The sequence below is a fragment of the Telmatherina bonti genome (genome assembly GCF_933228915.1).
Source record: "Telmatherina bonti genome assembly, chromosome: 22".
In the NCBI taxonomy this organism is placed as follows: domain Eukaryota; kingdom Metazoa; phylum Chordata; class Actinopteri; order Atheriniformes; family Telmatherinidae; genus Telmatherina; species Telmatherina bonti.
The window spans coordinates 21,437,469-21,456,829 of NC_136631.1; the positions used below are offsets into that span (position 1 = coordinate 21,437,469).

The window sequence follows — 19,361 nt, forward strand, 5'->3', positions numbered from 1 at the left end:
ATACCAGCTTAAAACATCACAAAGAGACAACTGAAGGCTTGACAAGGAGGCTGTCATCTGTCAAAGCACTGTCAAGTTCTGCCAGTCAACAACAGAACACTGAAAACACAGACGGAAACTTATATTTATTCACTAAGCAATGGAAATATCTTTAAATACACAACATAGCCTTCTTCTGCTTGGTAAAGTGACCTAAGAAATAGGTTTGCCATTTTTAAACCCTCATAGTTGGTTATATTTAAATAAAAAAATCAAAGAATTTAAGTTGTATAAATTGTTTTAAAATCAATTTCTAACAAGTAGTCTGCAGGTTAACCTGCACATGCACACTAGTAAAAAGTATTTTTTCTCCTCATATTGTTCGCTGATGTGAAGTTAGGTAAAGTAAATCTGAGGATAACAAAAAAGGAAAGCTTTAAAGAAAGAAACTCATTAAAATTAAGGTTTGAAATTTTAAAAATGTGTTTGTCTCCAGACTAAGAAAAACCCTTTAACTCGACCAACACTGATAAAAACGTATCCTAAAAGAAAGGAAAATAATGGCCACTGGCAAAAAAAAATTGCTCATCTGACTCCCCTCCAGGTGATGAATATCACTGACAACTTCTGCTGGCAATGAACTTTTTTATTTTTATATATTTGCACGATAAACAGAGGTGAAAGGGAGCTGTTTTCCATCATGAAAACCCTGAACCTAATGTGTTCTGATTGGTCCATTTGTGTAAGTAGGCACTGTTTACCAACCCACATCAGTTCTGCATAAATTCCAAATTGACAAGGTTTGATTGGTTGTTTACTATGCATCAGTGCATGCCAAAGTTAATTCAACATGTTCAAATGAATGAGTAAAGCATTTAGAGTAATATTCCAGGAGGTCTTCAGTGTATTTCCCAACGCCCATCTTTATTAAGTAAATCAACATACAGCAAAAAATATATAACCATACATCAGACAAACATGTTGACATTTAGACGCTTGGTCCTGGAGCAGGGCTGGAGGTAGGACAGGACAGAGCCACTTCAGCTTCATTCAGGGTCAAAACATTCAATAAATATAACATCAACTGAAACTACATAAAAATAGACATTGTGTAATAACTATATATGTAGCATCTCTTTTTATACACATCCACAAGAAAAATATCAATCCTTCTGTACAGTCTTGAAATTTAATTCCAAACCTCTTCCAATCTGTTGATACCTCAGCAAAGCAAATTAATATACATTATGACTGAAGACCTTTTGTGGCCTTTGGTGTGCACTTTCACGATCATGGACAGGGTGAACTAATGTCTAAGATTACAGAGTGAAAATGTTGAAGACAGCTTTGTGTCATTTATTAGAGTTGCTGGAATAGGAGAGGTAGAAGTATGGTATTCCAAAACAAACTGACAAAAAAAAAAAGACCCATCATAAGTTGACAACAAGGCTGAGTTTGAGTTATTAATATTAGGACTCTCATCATTCCTTGAAACTATGAAGCTTCATAGGCTGAAAGGAAGTTTTGCATGCACAGATGTTGGAACATTGGCGTTTTGCACACTAGAGTATGACAGTCGCAGATGGTCGCATGATTATCGGGCAGCAGGATAACCTCTCTGCAGCTCATCTAACTTAAGGTGAATTCATTTTAAGCTTTTTTTTTTTTTACTGACACCAACAAGGCAAAATGACTGTTACTTTCTCAACACTTTGTTTCTTCACAGTGATTTCTTTAAAATGGCATAACTGAGCATGCTGGTTTAAAGCAAAGCATTAGCTGTACATTTTAGGTCTTAATCAGTTGTTTCTTTCGTGCGTATCTTTCTCCTTTTCACGTGTTTGTGCAATACACTGCAGAACTGCCAGCTCGAAATTTTCAATTAATCTCATAAAACAGCAAGAGAGACCAGCACTTGTTTTGATTTGTGCAACTTGTGCCAACAATGTTGAAGGTTTCATCGCAAAATTTGGCTATATTACTGATTTCTTAATGGTTAGGAAGTTTATTGTTGCTTCTGTGTGTGTGCAGCTGTAGGTGCTTTTGTCTGACAGGAAGAACGTACACTGTAACAATAGGGCTTATACACAGTAACATTACTGCAGATATACAGTATGTACACAGTTGCTTTATGCTGTAGGGGAGGCCATTCTATCCGAGCAATAGAATTAAGGCAATTTCACAAGTGTTCTGGTTTAACGGTAAATATTGTGCACTACAGCTGTCAATGTCATTAGCAGAATTTTATACAAAAGTATGAAAAAAAATCCAGCTTTGTTATATTAAAAACACTGTAGCTTATATTCATATTCTATTTTTATTTACTTCTACATCTGTTTACACACACACACACGCGCGCGCACACAAAAAAAAAAAAAAAAAAAAAAAAAAAAAAAAAATATATATATATATATATATATATATATATATATATATATATATATATATATATATATATATATATATGTATTTCTCATGATTTCTCATGACCATAGATGCTCCTATATTCTGTCTGCTGTTTAATAGAGTTGAAAATCTTCGCTTCTGCAGTGTGGGACTTGGAAACAATGTCCCTGTAAAAGAGAAACTTTGTGGCAAATGTGTTTTCCTATCATACACTGTGTATGCTTTAAACATCATGCAAGAAAAAAGGAAAGAAGAATAGATAAATCATTGTAACAGCTTGCAGTCAGCATGGTCCAGCACCTGTAATGGAAAACCTCTACAAAACATGAGTAATTATATTACCTCATTACACACGCTACACTGTTATCATATTGTGCACATTAAAGCAGAAGTTAATGGTCTTTTGCTCGCTATGCTAAATGCTCACAAACAAAAAAAGAGCACGTAGCAAAGTATTGTCATTTAGCCAGCCTGTGGTTTCATCCTGTTGATCCTAATTATTCTTCCTACTGTAACAGAAATGTAGCTGGTATCCGATAGCTACACTGTATCAGATAACACAATAGAAAAAACATTGCAGACTGTATGAAACGTGCCTTGGCTAAGATACAGAAAACAACAACAACATCTTTACATCAGATTACAAGTACATGTTCGCTGCAGGGAGACATTAGGTGCAGTACAGTACAGTAAGTTAAGAATCATAATCATTGTCATCATGCAAAAAAAGAAAAGCTCTCTCTCTGCACTCAGTTCAAGAGTGTACCATAAAGCTGCGCCTTGGTCAAGCTGTCTTTCCTTGTCAGCCCCGTGCTACCAAATTTTTGGTATCTTGGAGAGGTCTTCTTTGGGAGTGCGGGGCCGACACTGAGAGCAGAGCTGGAGCTTGGGCGAGGCCGAACACTCGGCCTCGGGCTAGGGTAGTGCTGAAGGCTTGAGGCTTCGAGTGAGCTTTGGTGTAAGGACTCAGCCGAGCTGTCCACGCTCAGGTTCACGTAGTCCTTCTTGGCACTGCTTGGTGCTGCCGGTCCCCCGCTGCTCTCCTTGTCCTTAGAGCTCCCTGAAAGGAACAGACTGCACTCAGAGTCTTGACTGTCATCCTTGGCTCTATATAGCACAGAGGTTTTCTCCTGCTTATGATGCTCCTTAGGTTTACGATTGCGGCTGGGTAAAGGGGAGCCCATCGCAAAACATTGGTCCAGCACACGGCTGTGGAAGACATCGTCTCCTTCTTGGAAGCTGCTGTAGAGAGACTCCTTGACTTTATTGGAGGGGCCCATGGCAAAGTGACATTCAGAGAAACTGTACGGAGAGATCCGTCCTGCCATGTTGCGATAGGAAGATGAGAAAATATTGACGTCTTCAACGCTAAGCTGTCGCCAGCGGTTACTAAGGTCATCTTCAGGGACTTGTGAATCACCTCGGGTGTCCCTTGCTCCTTTATGAACCTGGACTAGTCCAGATGTGGACACCATGCTATGAGAGGAGGCTAGGCGAGGAGCGCTAGAATGGTATGGTTCACTGAAGCATGAAGCTGTCCTTGTATAGCTTGGTGAGGTGCCCTTTTGTGGGCTCCTGGAAGCCACCATATGCTGGATGCTGTGGGCTTTGGGGAAGCTTGGGCTGTCCTTGTCATATGAGGACATGCTTTTGCGCTCAAAGTCTCCACTGCCTCCATCTCGCCAATCCAAACATAGACCTTGGTGAGAGGAAGATAAGGTACTGCTGGCAGTGCGCCCACACCCACCACTAACTCCTCCCTTGTCATCTGATGCAAGGCTGAAACTAGAGTAAGAACTGGAGGCGGGAAGACTACCATTACCAAACTCATCATCATGGTGGTGGAAAGAGGATGGGGGTTCATGGTGAGAAAAGCTTCCAGACTGGAAAGGATCTTCATCTGGGTTACTGTCTATGGAGTTCTGGGCTTGGAGCTGATGCAGGCCAGTGCCGTGGAGATCGACACTTTGCCTGCGCTCTGTGTCTTGCCATCGTTCAGGGCAATACAGCGCTGTGTCACTGCAGTACAGATCAGATGACTTATATGAAATGCGGCGGTGCAGATGATCTGTGCTTCCAATGCCTGTTAGAAAGTCTCCATCTTGAGGATGGGGGCTAGGTGAACGTGTTACAGGGCAACTACTCCCTGGTTCAGGCTTTTCCAACACCTTGGCAATTATGGTTGTTGGTACTCCATCTGAGTAATTGGGGTGACACATTGCCATCGTAGCTCCTCTGCCCTGGTTGTGTTTCTGCATGTGGGAACTGATGCGTTCCTGGAAATCCAAGGGCAACTGAGAAAAAAAGGAAGACAAACATGGAAAGAGACAAACAAATGATTGATTAAAGGGGATGCTGCGTACAAAACCTAAAGATATTACGGAATTGTTATTCGATTTAGCCTGCAAAGTTCTTAAAAAATGTGAAACTTTGTCCGCAGCCTCATCTTTCCCAAACTTAAAGTCTTTCTTTGGGTTCATGCAGTTTTACAAGGATTTTAAAATGCAAGTTAGCTAGCGAGAGTAATTAAGTCTTATCAAGCCCTCTGAATACAAATCAATTCATGTATCTCATGGGAACTTGACATGACACCTGTGATGAATTTGTCAAAAACGTCTTTAACAGCTCATTTGGTTGTTTGTTTAGGCTTTTCTTCCCATATTTTCCTTTTCCCGCTGTCCGTCTCTCAGACAGAACAGACGCATGATGTTTCAGCAAATTACAAACTTGATTCTTTGTGGCCAATGAAGTTGGTCAGGGTCAGTAAAAACTTTTCTTGCCACACCAAGCTCTTTCTTCTCTTCTCTTTCTATATCCTTTCATCTTTTCAGTCTTGCTCCACTGCCTTCCCAACCAAAAGCCCTCATTCCCTCGTTCTCTGTCAGAATTTTTCTCAGTATCTCTTTCTTCTTTCTGCCATCAAACATGCATCAGTTCCACAGGGAACGGCTCCGATTCAAATTAAACCAGAGCTCTGGGTCTCCAGCTGGGCTTAAAAAAAAGCTAAAATACTGACTTGGCTTTGTTAAGAAATAGAAGCTTGCCTGAACATAAAATAAACTCTAAGAGCTATTTTTAGAAGCTAATGCTTCTCCCAGAGGTAACAGAGATGGAAATAGGTGATATTTTTGTGGGGGGAGCAGAAGAAAATACACAGTATGTAGCAGAAATGAGCTAGCTTGATATTAGATGCTATCTGAATCAAATCTTAAATGTCTATCACACTGTTGTACAGTGTTACTTTATGTGTTTCATTTAGCCATTTAAACTGTCATGAAACATTTTGTATTCTGTAATGGAATAAATTGGTAATAGTTTATTTAAAACACATTTTGCTATTTGATAAAAATGTGTTATTCAACAAAAAATCTTTTTGTCATGAGCAACGACAGGACAAGGGGTCTGGCATGGGTTTGTCCAAATGGTTTACAATTTATGAAAAGGTTGTTGAGATAATAAAAGCACAAGATGAGACGATTGTGCAAAGATATGCTGATTAAACACTGATTTGATTTCTTAATCTCATTGAAATATTCATGTTTGATTAAAGCCACATACTACAGGATTTTTCTAGGTACACAATGGTTGATTAAAAAAAAGCAAAACAAAACTATTAACTATTGGCCTTTACAAATTTTCCTTTTTATATAAAATTACCACTTTAGATATAATAATAAATGAATTATTTCCTGAAGAGTTTATTTACATGAGTCACTCTTCTACCAGTCTGTGCTGGGAAAACATTGACAAAACGAGCATAAAGTTATGGCACACAGAAGTAGTTCTACAAAGTGCCTTGAGAGGCATACAGTTGCATTGAAACCTGTAATTACATTTTTATTTTATGTGACAAGCCTACATACAAACAAAATCTATCTATCTATCTATCTATCTATCTATCTATCTATCTATCTATCTATCTATCTATCTATCTATCTATCATCTATATATCATCTATATATCTATATATATATATATATATATATATATATATATATATATATATATATATATATATATATATATATATATATGTATATAATATAAATATTCTGAGATACAGAAGCCCTATAAGATATGATACTACAGTTACCCCTTCAGTTCATTTGTTTAGTTTTATAGACCTGTGTAGTTAATTGAAGTATTTCCTGATCACACTTTATAAGGTCCCAGAGTGTGATGAACTACTAAGCAAACATCCCAACAGAAAAAGTAATGGTATGGAGACCAAGGATTTTTCCAAACTGGCCGGGAAAAGTTCACAAAGCGTACAGATTCTCAATACCAGTCAGAACCTCAAAATCATAAATGAAAAGAATATAGCGACACTGAGAAATTGCAAGTCTTGCAAAACATGAGGAGAACATTTAAAAAAGGACAAACAAGTTTAACTGGAAGAAGAAACATTCGTTCTTTCATTCATTATCTGAAACCGTATAATCCACTTAAGGGTCGCGGGGGAGCTGGAGCCTATCCCAGCAGCCTTCGACCCTGTACTGGGCGCCAGTCCATTGCAGCGCCAACACAAAGAGACAAACAACCATTCATGCTCACACTCACTCCTATGGGCAGTTTAAAAAAAACAATGAACCTAACATGCATGTCTTTGGACGGTGGGAGGAAGCTGGGGTACCTGGAGAGAACCCATGTAGACATGCAACACAACATGCAAATTCCACACACAAAGACCACCCTCCCAACCGAGGATCAACCAGTGACCGTCTTGCTTTGAGGCCACAGTGCCACTCATTACTCTATCGTGCAGCCCAGGAAGAAGAAACAGAAGAAGAAATATATATGTGGATGTTACTCTGGTCTAATTAAACTAACTGGGAATATTTTGACTATCTCATCCCAGCAGGGAAGTATGATGGTGGCAGTATTATGCTAGTGGGAGGTTATCAATTGCAGAGCAGATAAATCAATTTTTTTTAAATTTTTTTAAAATTTTTTTTAGGAAAACCTGCTTTAGTTCTGAACCGAATTGAAAGTGAGACTGAGGTTCATATTCCAGCAGGAGTAACACTTAACACCTGAGCAGTTTAAAGGGAAGCTGTTGCATCGTGGCCGAAATAAAGGTGCAACACCTCTCAAGTTTCTTCTCTCCTTTATTCGTCTCGTGCACATCTTACAAGCACGGTTCTTTTCTGTATGCGGCATCTCTTATTCTGCCGTTCTCCGCATAACACCGCCTACACAACGTAACATTAAGGCGAGTTCGCCCTCTACTGGTGTAGCGTATAAAATACATAAACATAACTAAATGTTCCCAATAACATTCAATATACCACATCTCCCCCACCTTTAAGCAAAAACTTGTCTGGGGTAACTAACACATTTTTTTTCTAAGTAAAGCATACACATAATAATACAAACTGAAAATGACTTAGCTCAAGACTAAGCAATATAAATGAACTATTAGCATTCTAGTAAACAAAATCTTTAAGGTGCACAGGTGCACGTCTCTCTCTATGAGAACGTCTCATTTCTGGCTCTGTGGGCAAAACTTTCTCTGCCTGAATACCTGCAGCAGGGGGTATCCCTGGCTCTACCTCTGAACTAGAACTCGGTTGTTCTAACATTAGCGGTTTGTTCATTTCAGGTAAAGTAACATTAGATGTAGTGTCTGGAAACAACACCCTCTCCTTCTCAATCTTTAGCTCGGGATCAGGTAATCTAGCTCTGACCTGATCAACATGCCTTTTCACAACTTGACCAGTACCAACATTAACAGTGTAAGAAAGAGGTCCTGAACAGTCTTGGATAACGCCAGGAATCCACTTTGGTCCATAAGAATAGTTCCTGATGAGTACATCATCTCCAGATGTAAATCCTCTTTCTTTGCTGTGTGTGTCATGATTCACTTTCTGTTTCAGTTGTTTTTGTTGCACTTTGGTTTTTACGTCCGGAACAACCAAATCCAGCGCTGACCTCAGTCTGCGTGACATCATGAGTTCTGCAGGTGACAAGCCTGTCGTTGCATGAGGTGTGATCCTGTAGCTAAATAAGAATCTTGACAATCTTGTTTGGATTGTCTCATCTTTCATCTTTTTCATCCCCTCTTTAAAGGTTTGAACAGCTCTCTCCGCTAGTCCATTTGATGATGGGTGAAACGGGGCGGATCTCACATGGTTAATGCCATTTTGCTTCATGAACACTTCAAACTCTGCACTTGAGAAGCAAGTCCCATTATCGGACACAAGCATTTTTGGTATTCCAAAAATACTGAAGCTTTGTCTGAGTTTTTCAATAGTGACTTGGGAGGTGCAAGAGTTTGTTGGATACACGTCCAGCCACTTTGAATGAGCATCCACAATCACGAGAAACATTTCTCCAAGGAATGGTCCAGCGTAGTCCACATGAATTCTCGACCATGGTGACTCAGGCCATTCCCACGGGTGCAGTGGTGCAGGGGCAGGTGCTTTTTGATGCGCCTGACACTCATGACATGCCTGAACAGTTCTTTCTACATCTTGATCCATTCCTGGCCACCACATGTACGATCTGGCCAGTCCTTTCATTTTAGTCATTCCTGTGTGAGTTTGATGCAATAGTTTGAGCATCCTTTCTCTTCCTTTTGTAGGGATTACAACTCGAGCTCCCCAGAGAACACAGCCATCTCTTACACTTAGCTCCATTTTTCTCTGGTGGAAAGCTTTGAGGTTTGGATCATTAACTGCAGGCCACCCTTTTAGGATGTATTCATGTACCTGTAATAAAACAGTGTCTTTAGCGGTCCACTGCTTTATTTGACTCGCTTGTATCAATGTCTCATCCAAAATGTCCATCATTAGAACTTGCTCAGTCCTCTCCTCCTTTCTTAGTTTGACCGGGACTGGCAATCTGCTCAATGCGTCTGCATTTGCGTGATGTTTGCCTGGTTTGTAGACTATGTTGTACTTGTATGCGCTGAGTTTCACAGCCCACCTTTGCACTCTTGGCGATCCCATTTGGGGAATTGGCTTCTTTTCGTTAAACAGATAAATCAGCGGCTTGTGATCTGTATAAATCACAAAGTTTCGTCCGTACAAATATTTGTGGAATTTTTCAATCCCAAATATGATTGCGAGCCCTTCTTTATCCAACTGTGAGTATCTTGTCTCTGCAGGTTGTAAAGTACGGGAAACAAACCCAATTGGTCTCTCACTTCCATCTTCCATGACGTGTGATAATACTGCACCTACTCCATAAGGCGAAGCATCACATGACAAAACCAGCTCTCTGTCCGCTGAGTAGTGCACCAAAACATCGGATGTGTTGAGCATGTCTTTTGCGTTTTGAAAGGCTTCTTCTCGCTCTTTATTCCATTTCCATCGAACATCATGTCTCAAGAGCTCATGTAATGGCGCCAACCTAGTTGCAAGGTTCGGAAGGAACTTGTTGTAATAGTTTAACAGTCCCAAAAATGACTTGAGCTCTGTAACATTTGTTGGGGCGGGAGCATCCTGGATTGCTTTGACCTTTTTCTCCACTGGGTGTAATCCTTGTGCATCTACTCTGTACCCTAAGTACTCCACTTCATCCTGAAGAAAGGTACACTTGTTTCTTCTGAGACGTAGTCCAGCCTCTTTCAGTCTTTTAAGCACAATGTCCAAGTTTCTGATGTGATCAGCTTTGTTCACTCCGCTGACCAAAATGTCATCCAAATACACTGCGACCAGAGGAATTCCACTTAAAAGACTCTCCATCGTCCTTTGAAATATGGCCGGAGCGGAGGCCACACCGAACGGTAGTCTGTTGTAGGTGAATAATCCTCTGTGCGTGTTCACTGTGAGGTATTTCTTGGACTCTTCATCCATGAGTATTTGTTGATAAGCATGACTCATGTCTAACTTGGAAAACTGCTTTCCTTTAGCAAGTGCATTGAACAAGTCATCTACTCTGGGTATTGGATATTGCTCGAGTGAGGACACTGTATTTACTGTTAGTTTGTAATCTCCACACAATCTGACTGTGCCCACTGGTTTCAGGATGGGTACTACCGGAGCTGCCCATTCTGAATATTTCACAGGGGTGATAATGTCCTCTTCTAAAAGTCTGTCAATTTCCTCATCCACTTTAGCTCTCATAGCATAAGGAATTGATCTGGGGCGGAAGAAGCGTGGAACTGCGTTTTCTTTCACGTGGATGGTAGCTTTGGTGCCTTTCAACGTGCCCAGCTCCTCCTTGAAAACTTCTTCATGTTTGCATAGCACTTCTTGTAAAGTCACATTTGCCTCTTTAGTATCTCTCTCAGAGTGAATACTATGTACTTGACGAGCTTTGTCTCTGGCTTTTATTTCTGTCCAGTCCAGTTGAATGTCCTCCAGCCAGCCCCGGCCTAGCAAAGTAGGTCCATCGCCTTTTACGACCACTAGGGGCAGTTTGGCTCTTTGCTTATGGTACTTGACCTGGACTTGAGCTGCTCCCACAACTGTCACTGGATGCCCTGTATAAGTCTCCAACTTGATTCTCACTGGTTTAATGTTGGGGGTTTTGCTTGATTTCCACATTGTTTTAAATGTCTTTTCACTCATCACGGTGAGACTGCAGCCGGTATCAATCTCAAAAGTCACTCTTTTGCCATTTAGTTTCATACTCTCAGTGTATGGCTCAACTTTTCTTAGGGGCATTTCACTCATGCGCCCTAGCTGGAACTTCATTCTTTGTAATGTGAAAGGATCTTCATCAGAACTATCCGAGTTGCTTTCCTCTTGCCTTTCTTTAACATTATGTGAACGATAGCCTGAACGAGCTTGCTCCTTTTTAACACCAGGTTTAGCATTTCCTTTTTGCTTGGTTTTGTTTCGACAAGCTTTGGCAATATGGCCCACTTTTCCGCATGCATGACATTTCTCTTGTTTGAACTTACATTCTGATGCCTTGTGTTGTCCTTTGCACCGGTAACACTCTGGAACACTGCCGCTCTTGAACGCGCCTCCCTGATGCGTGCCTTTGTTTATCTTGAAGCACTTCACAGTTGCTCTTGGATTTTGGAGGTCATGTGCATTTTTATTGGCGGTTTCAGCAGCTACTGCAATGGACAAGGCTTTTTCACATGTTAAATCTGCTTCTGCTAGGAGTCGTCTTTGGATACGGTCGTCATTAATTCCACATACGATCCTATCTCTCAACTTTTGCTCCAACGTGTTGGCATAATTACAGTCCTGTGCAAGCCTGCGCAGTTCTGCTACATAATCCACGACTGATTCATTTGGCTTACGACTGCGGGAATCAAACTTGTACCTCTGGACGATTTCACTTGGCTTTGGGTCGAAGTGGTTTTTCAGCAACGATACCAGCTCTGTGTAAGTCTTCTCTTTTGGTTTACTCGGGCTGAGGAGATTCCGTATTAAACTGTATGTAGATGCGCCGACTACACTGAGGAGTATAGCTCTCTGCTTATCCCCGTTATCAATCTCATTGGCCTCAAAAAACTGATCCATTATTTCACAGTATTCTTCCCAGCTTTGATTTTTAGCATCAAACGCTGCTAGAGTGCCGATGGTCGCCATCTTTTCTGTAACTTACGGCGCTCTCCCCTCTTATAAAGTCTTTAGCCCGACAGCCACGTCCTTACTGTGCCATCCTGTTAGTCCTCGTCGCCAAAAAGATGTTGCATCGTGGCCGAAATAAAGGTGCAACACCTCTCAAGTTTCTTCTCTCCTTTATTCGTCTCGTGCACATCTTACAAGCACGGTTCTTTTCTGTATGCGGCATCTCTTATTCTGCCGTTCTCCGCATAACACCGCCTACACAACGTAACATTAAGGCGAGTTCGCCCTCTACTGGTGTAGCGTATAAAATACATAAACATAACTAAATGTTCCCAATAACATTCAATATACCACAGAAGCGATAAATTGTCTTGGAACAACCTTGCCCAGATCTCAACTCCATTGAGAAACAGTGGTTTGACATGAAGATTATATTACTTTAAAGGGGTCCTATTATGGTATTTCGAGTTTTCTGAGCTTTTTTTTTTTTTTTTTTACAGTGTTACAGTGTTGAATCCTCATCAGACATGTGAAGAACACTGTTTCTTATCACCTAAATGCGTGTTTGAGTTTGAGTTCCCGCACTCTCTCCGTTCGGTTTCCATGGTGACGAAAAACGCGTCGTTTTAGAGAGTTTTTTCTACTTGGAAATCCTTGTGGAAATCCTTTTTTCTACTTGGAACCTTATCCCCCGTCCTGGGGGATAAGGTTCGGTGATTGGTTACTTTCTACTGGTTAACAAGGGCATGTACAAATACATCAGGCGGATGGAAAACGTCGGATAAAGTTATTTCGAACGATGGCTGGTGAGTTTACCAAAAAGAGACATCCTGCTGCATTCGTTGCTGTGGGTTGCTGTTTTCCACTTTGTTTTCAGGGTCTGATTCAGGTTCCAACATGTAGGGCTGTTTGCTATGTGTTGACATTGTATTTTTTTTTTTTTTTTTTTATTGAGTTCATATTAGCCTAATCCTTCTGTTTATGAGACGTTACAATGACGGCGAAAGCAGTTGCGGTGCGCGCTCCCGATGTAGTGCAGTGGCGGGAGGCGTGGCTTAATGCGGAAGAGTCTCAATCCACTCGTTTTGCCCACAGGCTGATCTGACAGCCTACGGAGAGGGTCGGTCTGAAGTAAATAAAGCAATTTGTGACAATAACTTGATCAATTCCCAGCCCTTCTGGGCTCAGAAATAAAAATAAATTAGCCTGAAATGCACATAATAGTTCCACTTTAAATAAATCCCCCCCACCTTGACAAAGTGGAGCAGCTCCACCTTGGAAAAGGGGCAAAAATATTAAAGGACGAATGGACACATACTCCTGCAGAAATCTATGCAAAAAGGTGTTCTGCAAATGACTTCCTTTGTGGGCAGGGGGGAATGTAATAAAAAAAAATTCTTGAATTTATCCTGCAATTCACTTTTTTTTTTTTTTTTTTTTTTTTTTATAATCTTATAAAGAGACAAAATAGAGATAATTTGAAAGGTGGATGAATACTTTCCCAGCAACAAGGCATAATGATTAAAACTTTGTCTCCTGGCAACAAAGTAAACAACCTCAGCAGCTTATTATTAGCAGAAGACAGAAACAAATCATTTTAGATGTTGATTTTAAGTTGCTGGGTAGAACAATAAGTCTGGTATGTTAAATCATGTTATTTGCAAAAATGAAGTTCAAACCCAATTTTTGTAAAACATGACCTTTGGAATACTTACAGCATGTTTACAAGTGAAAAACTTGTTTGACACAGTTTCTTGTGAAAAGTGGCTGTTGAAGGGCTGTTAAGCACAGCACAGGCTCACAGACCAAGATTTCTTCAGTGTAAATTATTAGAAAAAAAACATCTAAGAATAAGAATAGCTGAAAGCATGACCACCTAATCTATCATATTAAATTTAATTGTAATGTGTGTATCCAATGGGAATTATGGGCACAGGCCCGGGGGACCCACATGGGGCAAACACCAGCAATTTGGACATGAAACAAAATGTACATAAAAGCCATATAGTTACACCACTACCAATAGTGTATTGCTATTGGTACCATTGGCTGAGAGATGTTAGAAATGTTGTTTCGCAGTGTATCATTCACAATTTTCACAATGTTGCAGTGGGGAATGGAGCCCTGGAACACTCTGGGCCCAGGGGCCTGTGCACTTTTAATCCTGTAGGTTTATTTGTCATTGATCATGTTTTTAAGCATGTATGTTTTGTGCAGAAGGTCCATTCATTCATTCATTCATTCATTCATTCATTCTGCACAGTCAAAATGCTGATAGGCAGCACATCAGACAGCAGTCATCCACCAGTCTGGCTGGACAGGTTATGATAAGCTTGTCGTATTCTTGCAGTGAAAACCACTGCTTAAAGGTAGAGTATGTAAGATTTTCAATATTTTCAAAATAAATTAACTAAAAAAAAGCTACAATCATAATTAGATAGTTTTTTAAACATGTAGGTTCCTGTCTGTCCATATTTGATGCGTTATTAAATTACAAGTTTAATTATTGACAAAGACCCTTCTTGAATGTTTTCTGACCAGTAAAAAAAAAAAGTACTTTTTTTCCACCAGTAGGGTGAGTATAAGCCCATTTATTACAGAGCGGCTCTGAGCTACAGCTCACAAGCGATTCCTGTCCTCATTGGAGCTGGCAAGGAGGAGGGGTGAGGGGTGAGTTTTGCTCATTACTGCCAACCTGTGTTCGTTTGTGGAGGTAGCAGTTTTGTGGTTTTGCTCACGACCTGGTGTTTGCCACCTAGTGGTGGAAAGAATCGCCTTGAAATCTTACATACTCTAGCTTTAAGGTTTTCTATGGGACAGCAACACCCACTTCATTTCAGCAACATTACATCAACTATTTACATATATTTCAACTTTTAAAAATGAATGACAAAAATTTTATATATTTCTAAAACAGTTTAAGATATCAAAGCGTTTTTGTAGCAGCGTGAATATCAACAGTCTCATGCAGCAGTAAGATTGGTGAGCTCACCTCTGACAGCTTGTGTGCTCTGTAGTGAGACTTGGAGCACTGCAGCAGCTGGGCTGCCAGGTTACAGTCTTTCCTGTACAGGTCCTGTAAGAGGCACAAAATATTCCCAGTCACTTAACATACTTTGCTAGCAGACTGCTGGTTCTTGCAATTTTCCAACCAAGAAGGATTATGAGCTGGAACACCTCGGGGAACAATTGTGGTTGCAGAAGAAATAATCTCAGCAGACTGTTTCTGTAATAGAATAATGGTATCAATAAAATACAAATAAAATGATTACATTTGTTTTCTCTTCCGACTTAACTGTAATTATTATAACCAGTAACTTTTTCTGAATGTACAATGAAATACTGACAAAACCACTGGATGGCACAATTAGCTGATTTATTATCATTTTACTTTTGACATTAGAGGTTTGCAGGACCATAATAGTACCACCAAATTTTTATCTGACCAGTCCAGGCTGAGATAATTTAATAACAACTGTCTGAAACAGCACATTTACTTATCTGCACCTTCCAGGTGTGAGAGCAAGTAAAGCATTTCTTTTTTTCAGTTTCTAGCCCAGTACTCTCTTATTCCCTTTGATGCATCTTTTAAGATTCTTTCTGACTAACATTTCACAGCAAAGTAAAGGTCTACCTGGACAGCAGACACTCATCTCTGTTGTTTTCTGTGTTCCTGTCCATGTGTGGGTTTGTACAGGTGGTTAGGGGGTTTAGTTTCCTCTTCCTCTTTTGTTAAATCCCTTCATGTGTAAAGGTCAGCTCTTGCAGCACTGTAGACCCCTTTTGCCTCACTACAGCCCTGACAATTCTTCCCCTATCATCAAAGATTTTCCTGACACTGTTTCACCTTCCCTGGCATTTAAAAGCAACTGCCTATTTAACCATTATATTTCTTCTAAGTTTGCCCAAAATACTTTTGGACTGTTAACTTCAAACAAATTATGCAGGTTTTTGTTGTCGCTCTCAAACATGTTATTCATAGAGTTTAATATCTTGTAATAAGCATGACAGGATTACTTTTTTCTGTGTGATCATGCAATCCTTTGTTGAAATGTTTTGCCTTTTTGTTGTTGTCTATTGTTGTCTGGTTTTTATGGCACAAAATTTTGTGTTGTTCCTTTATATTTGGAAACCATTTTTTTTTTTAAAAACTTTGATTCCCTTGGGTTTCTGTCACTTTTGGAAATAGATAATATTCTCCAACATTCAGAGATCAACAGTAAATGTTGCCCTGGCAACTAAATTGTGTAAAGGGCACAATTTGAAGCTGTACATTTATCAACAAATGCAAGCCTTCTTTTACTTTTCTTTATTGAAAAATGTTGTTTTCCATCCATTGGGCAGCATCAATGTGGATGTGCAAAATGTTCTATTGTTCAGAAGTGCTGATAATTGCCACAAAAGAAAAAGAGAAAATCTAGCTTTACCTGGAGCCCCCACACAGAAAGTCAGTAACATCACTTCAAAGAATGTGAGGCACCCGATTTCCACATGCCCCTTAGCTCAGCATCACACAGCCCTGGTTTCAGCATCTCCCCACCCTGAGGACACCCACTGATTTCTGCATAATCACTATAAAACACCCAGTGCCTCAAAGTTAATTCTTCTATCTGTGGCGGCACCTTGAAGCACAAATATCCAGGATGTTGCAGAAATACAGTGGAGATTACTTTGAGCAAGAGTGGGTCGATAAAAAAAAAACAAAACGCTGCCAGCGTGACGGGAAAAAGAGTTAAAAAGTAGCTTTTTGATGGGTTGTCAGTCCAGGCTCCAAATCCAACTATTGTTTCAGTGCCTGCTAGGAAAGATTACTGACCAAGAAAAGAAGACAAATGCCTCAGGGCCCTAAATCTCTGTTCCCAATATGCTCCAGGCTACAATTTAATTTATGATCCTGCAGCCAAAAGACAGTTTGAGCACGATCTCAACCAAGTCTCATCATGCCAAAAAAGTTCAAATACTGTGCAAATCAATTACAGTAACCTTGTGCCAGCTGCAGGCACAGTGCTGGCAGGGATGTAACAGTGAGTTAATACAACCTGATGCACTCACATTGTCCTCTCTGAGTTTATTAATGGTGATCTTCGCCTCCATGAGGTGGTTGTTGAGAACAATGATTTCCCGGCTGAGGGCTCTCTTTTCCTCTTCGTGATGCTGTGACTGCAGTTTGAAAGAAAGAATCGAAGAGGTAGAATGGAAAATAGAGACATAGAGAGAGGAAAATCCAAGAAAGAAAGCAAATAATTAGTTTGGAAAGTAAAGAGTTAAAGGAAAAACATAAGCCAAAGTTGGGGGAGCAGCAGAGTAAAAACAGAGGGCAAGAATAATGAAAAGAAGAGAGTCTTGAGTCACTATCAGTCTGACGCTTGTGCAAGCAGCTTTTAATTAAAAGAAGATTACACTTGCCAGAGCCCATATCATATCAATTATTCTGGAAGTACAAGAAAGAGACGTAGAAACAGAAAGAGGAGGGAAAACAAAGGAGGGAGCGTGAGAAAGACAAATGAAACACTCCAATCAGTTTTAGAGATCAAAATGACTTCACTGGAGTGACATTTGAGGTCCATTAATAGTGGAGTTTAATGACGGTGATGACTGTTTGTTTGCATATAAATCTTACCACAGCTAAATTGTATTTCGTTGGCTTGATCGGTCTTGAATAATATCAGGATGGATTTTTTTTGGAAAGGTAAATGATGTCCCAGTGGTGCTAATCACTGGTGGTATAGTGGTTAGCATTACAGCCTCACAGTAGAAGGTCACTGGTTTGAGCCTCGGGAGGAAAGGGGGTTTGAACAGTGGTCTTTCTGTATAGAGTTAATATGTTCTCCCTGTGAATGTGAGGGTTCTCTTTGGGTACCAACCACAAGACATGCATGTTAGGTTAATTACTATGGTTAACTGATCACTTATCACCTGTAAGTTGGATAAAAGCATCTACCAAATGACTGTAGAATAGAAAGTAGCCAATTAATTTGTTGATCCTTGATTCAAATATCCTGCAAACTGCAATTTACCTCTAGTGGTAATATTCAGCACCATCAAATGCATCGATGTGCTCTTTAATAGAAAGTAAGTGTCGAGGTCAGATGGCCCTGTAGCACCACATCTATACTTTATGCAGCAGACAAGTGTTTACCACAAGCCACAGCACTTCTCTTCTCAGATAAGAATGCATTAAACTGGAAAATAGTTATTGAAGGATTGAGCTGCCTATTCAGTCTCCAGCTGAAGTATGCAGTGCAATTAAAACATGAAGGACCTGCATTGAAAAGATTTCTAACAGCAACATACTGCAGATTGATAAAGATATGTAATTAATTTTGCAACCTCTAGGGGCCAGTAAAGGGCCCTAAAATTGTATTTTCTCTCCTATACACACACACACACACACACACACACACACACACACACACACACACACGCACGCACACACACACATCCAATCACACCCATAGAGTAGTAATTTTGAAACCTGCCAGAGCGCCAGCTGACAAATGATACACTCACTTGGCCCCCCAACCTTCTCTCATCTAATCCTTCAGTGACAGCGATTGTTTTGAAATACGGGGATGCAGAGCCAATGTAATAGGTGGCAATTAATGTCAGTTTAAGCAATAGGCCAGCATTGATAGTCAAATCTAAATCTCTTATGGTCTCATTAATCAGCTGTCAAGAAGTTCAGCTCCCTGCTGCTCTTTTTCTAGCTTATTACTTTGCCTTTTCTATTCATATTTTACAATGCTGACTGTGCAGGTGACAACATTAGGCTTTTATAAATTCAACTATATAACTGCTGACAGTCCTTGCTAACTATAACTAATCAGGTCTTTCAATGGATGTAGGTAATCTTTTCAGTGATCAATATTTTGGTGTTAGTTGTATGTTCTGGACATCATCCTATAAACGTCACACAAGGTTACAGTAGTATTCATTTGAGTTGTATTTGTCCCCACCTGCCGAAAGTTCAACATTTACACTGCTTTTACTTGGGTTTAGTTTTCACCAACTCCTGAGGGGAATATCTCTTAATCTGCTAAATGTGCAGTGTGTTTACCAAATAGCTACTAACTGTGTTTCTTTGCAGCATACCAGTGGCTGCTAATAGGTTCATCAGGGGCCCTCTTAAATGAAAACAGCCGCCTGCTGCATCTGTAACTTTTGATGAGTAGAACGGTGAAGCAAATGGATCAAAACATTAAAGCTGCTGGCAGTAACGGCAAAGCACTGAGCCAAATGACTTAAAAATGCTCAGTAAAAGTAAGTGGCAGGGTTCTTAAATAATAATCACATGATCAGATCAGAGTTATTTATTCTCTAGGGTGACATGAATGTATAGATAAGTGCAGCTTTGAAACCTAACTGATCAGCTAATTGCCGATGAAATTTCTCTAAACCCTGTTTTCAGATCTTAACAAGTAATATAATTACAAAAAAGACCCAAGTTGTGCGCAAATTTGTAATAAAATGTAAATAAGTCAGTTTCTATGGCTGCCACTT

The 19,361-nt window shown here is 40.0% G+C and overlaps 1 protein-coding gene across 1 annotated transcript in view; it reads right to left on the reverse strand.

Moving 5' to 3' along the window:
* Window positions 1-3,134: 3,134 nt before the first annotated feature.
* begain (brain-enriched guanylate kinase-associated) overlaps window positions 3,135-19,361 on the reverse strand; it is a gene marked incomplete at both ends in the record, with an annotated part of 34,955 nt that continues 18,728 nt past the window's right edge. Inside the window, 3 exons of the mRNA XM_079261721.1 lie at window positions 3,135-4,679; window positions 14,854-14,937; window positions 16,914-17,021. Of these exons, the coding sequence (XP_079117847.1) occupies window positions 3,135-4,679; window positions 14,854-14,937; window positions 16,914-17,021 (1,737 nt within the window). The remainder of the gene's footprint in view (window positions 4,680-14,853; window positions 14,938-16,913; window positions 17,022-19,361) is intronic.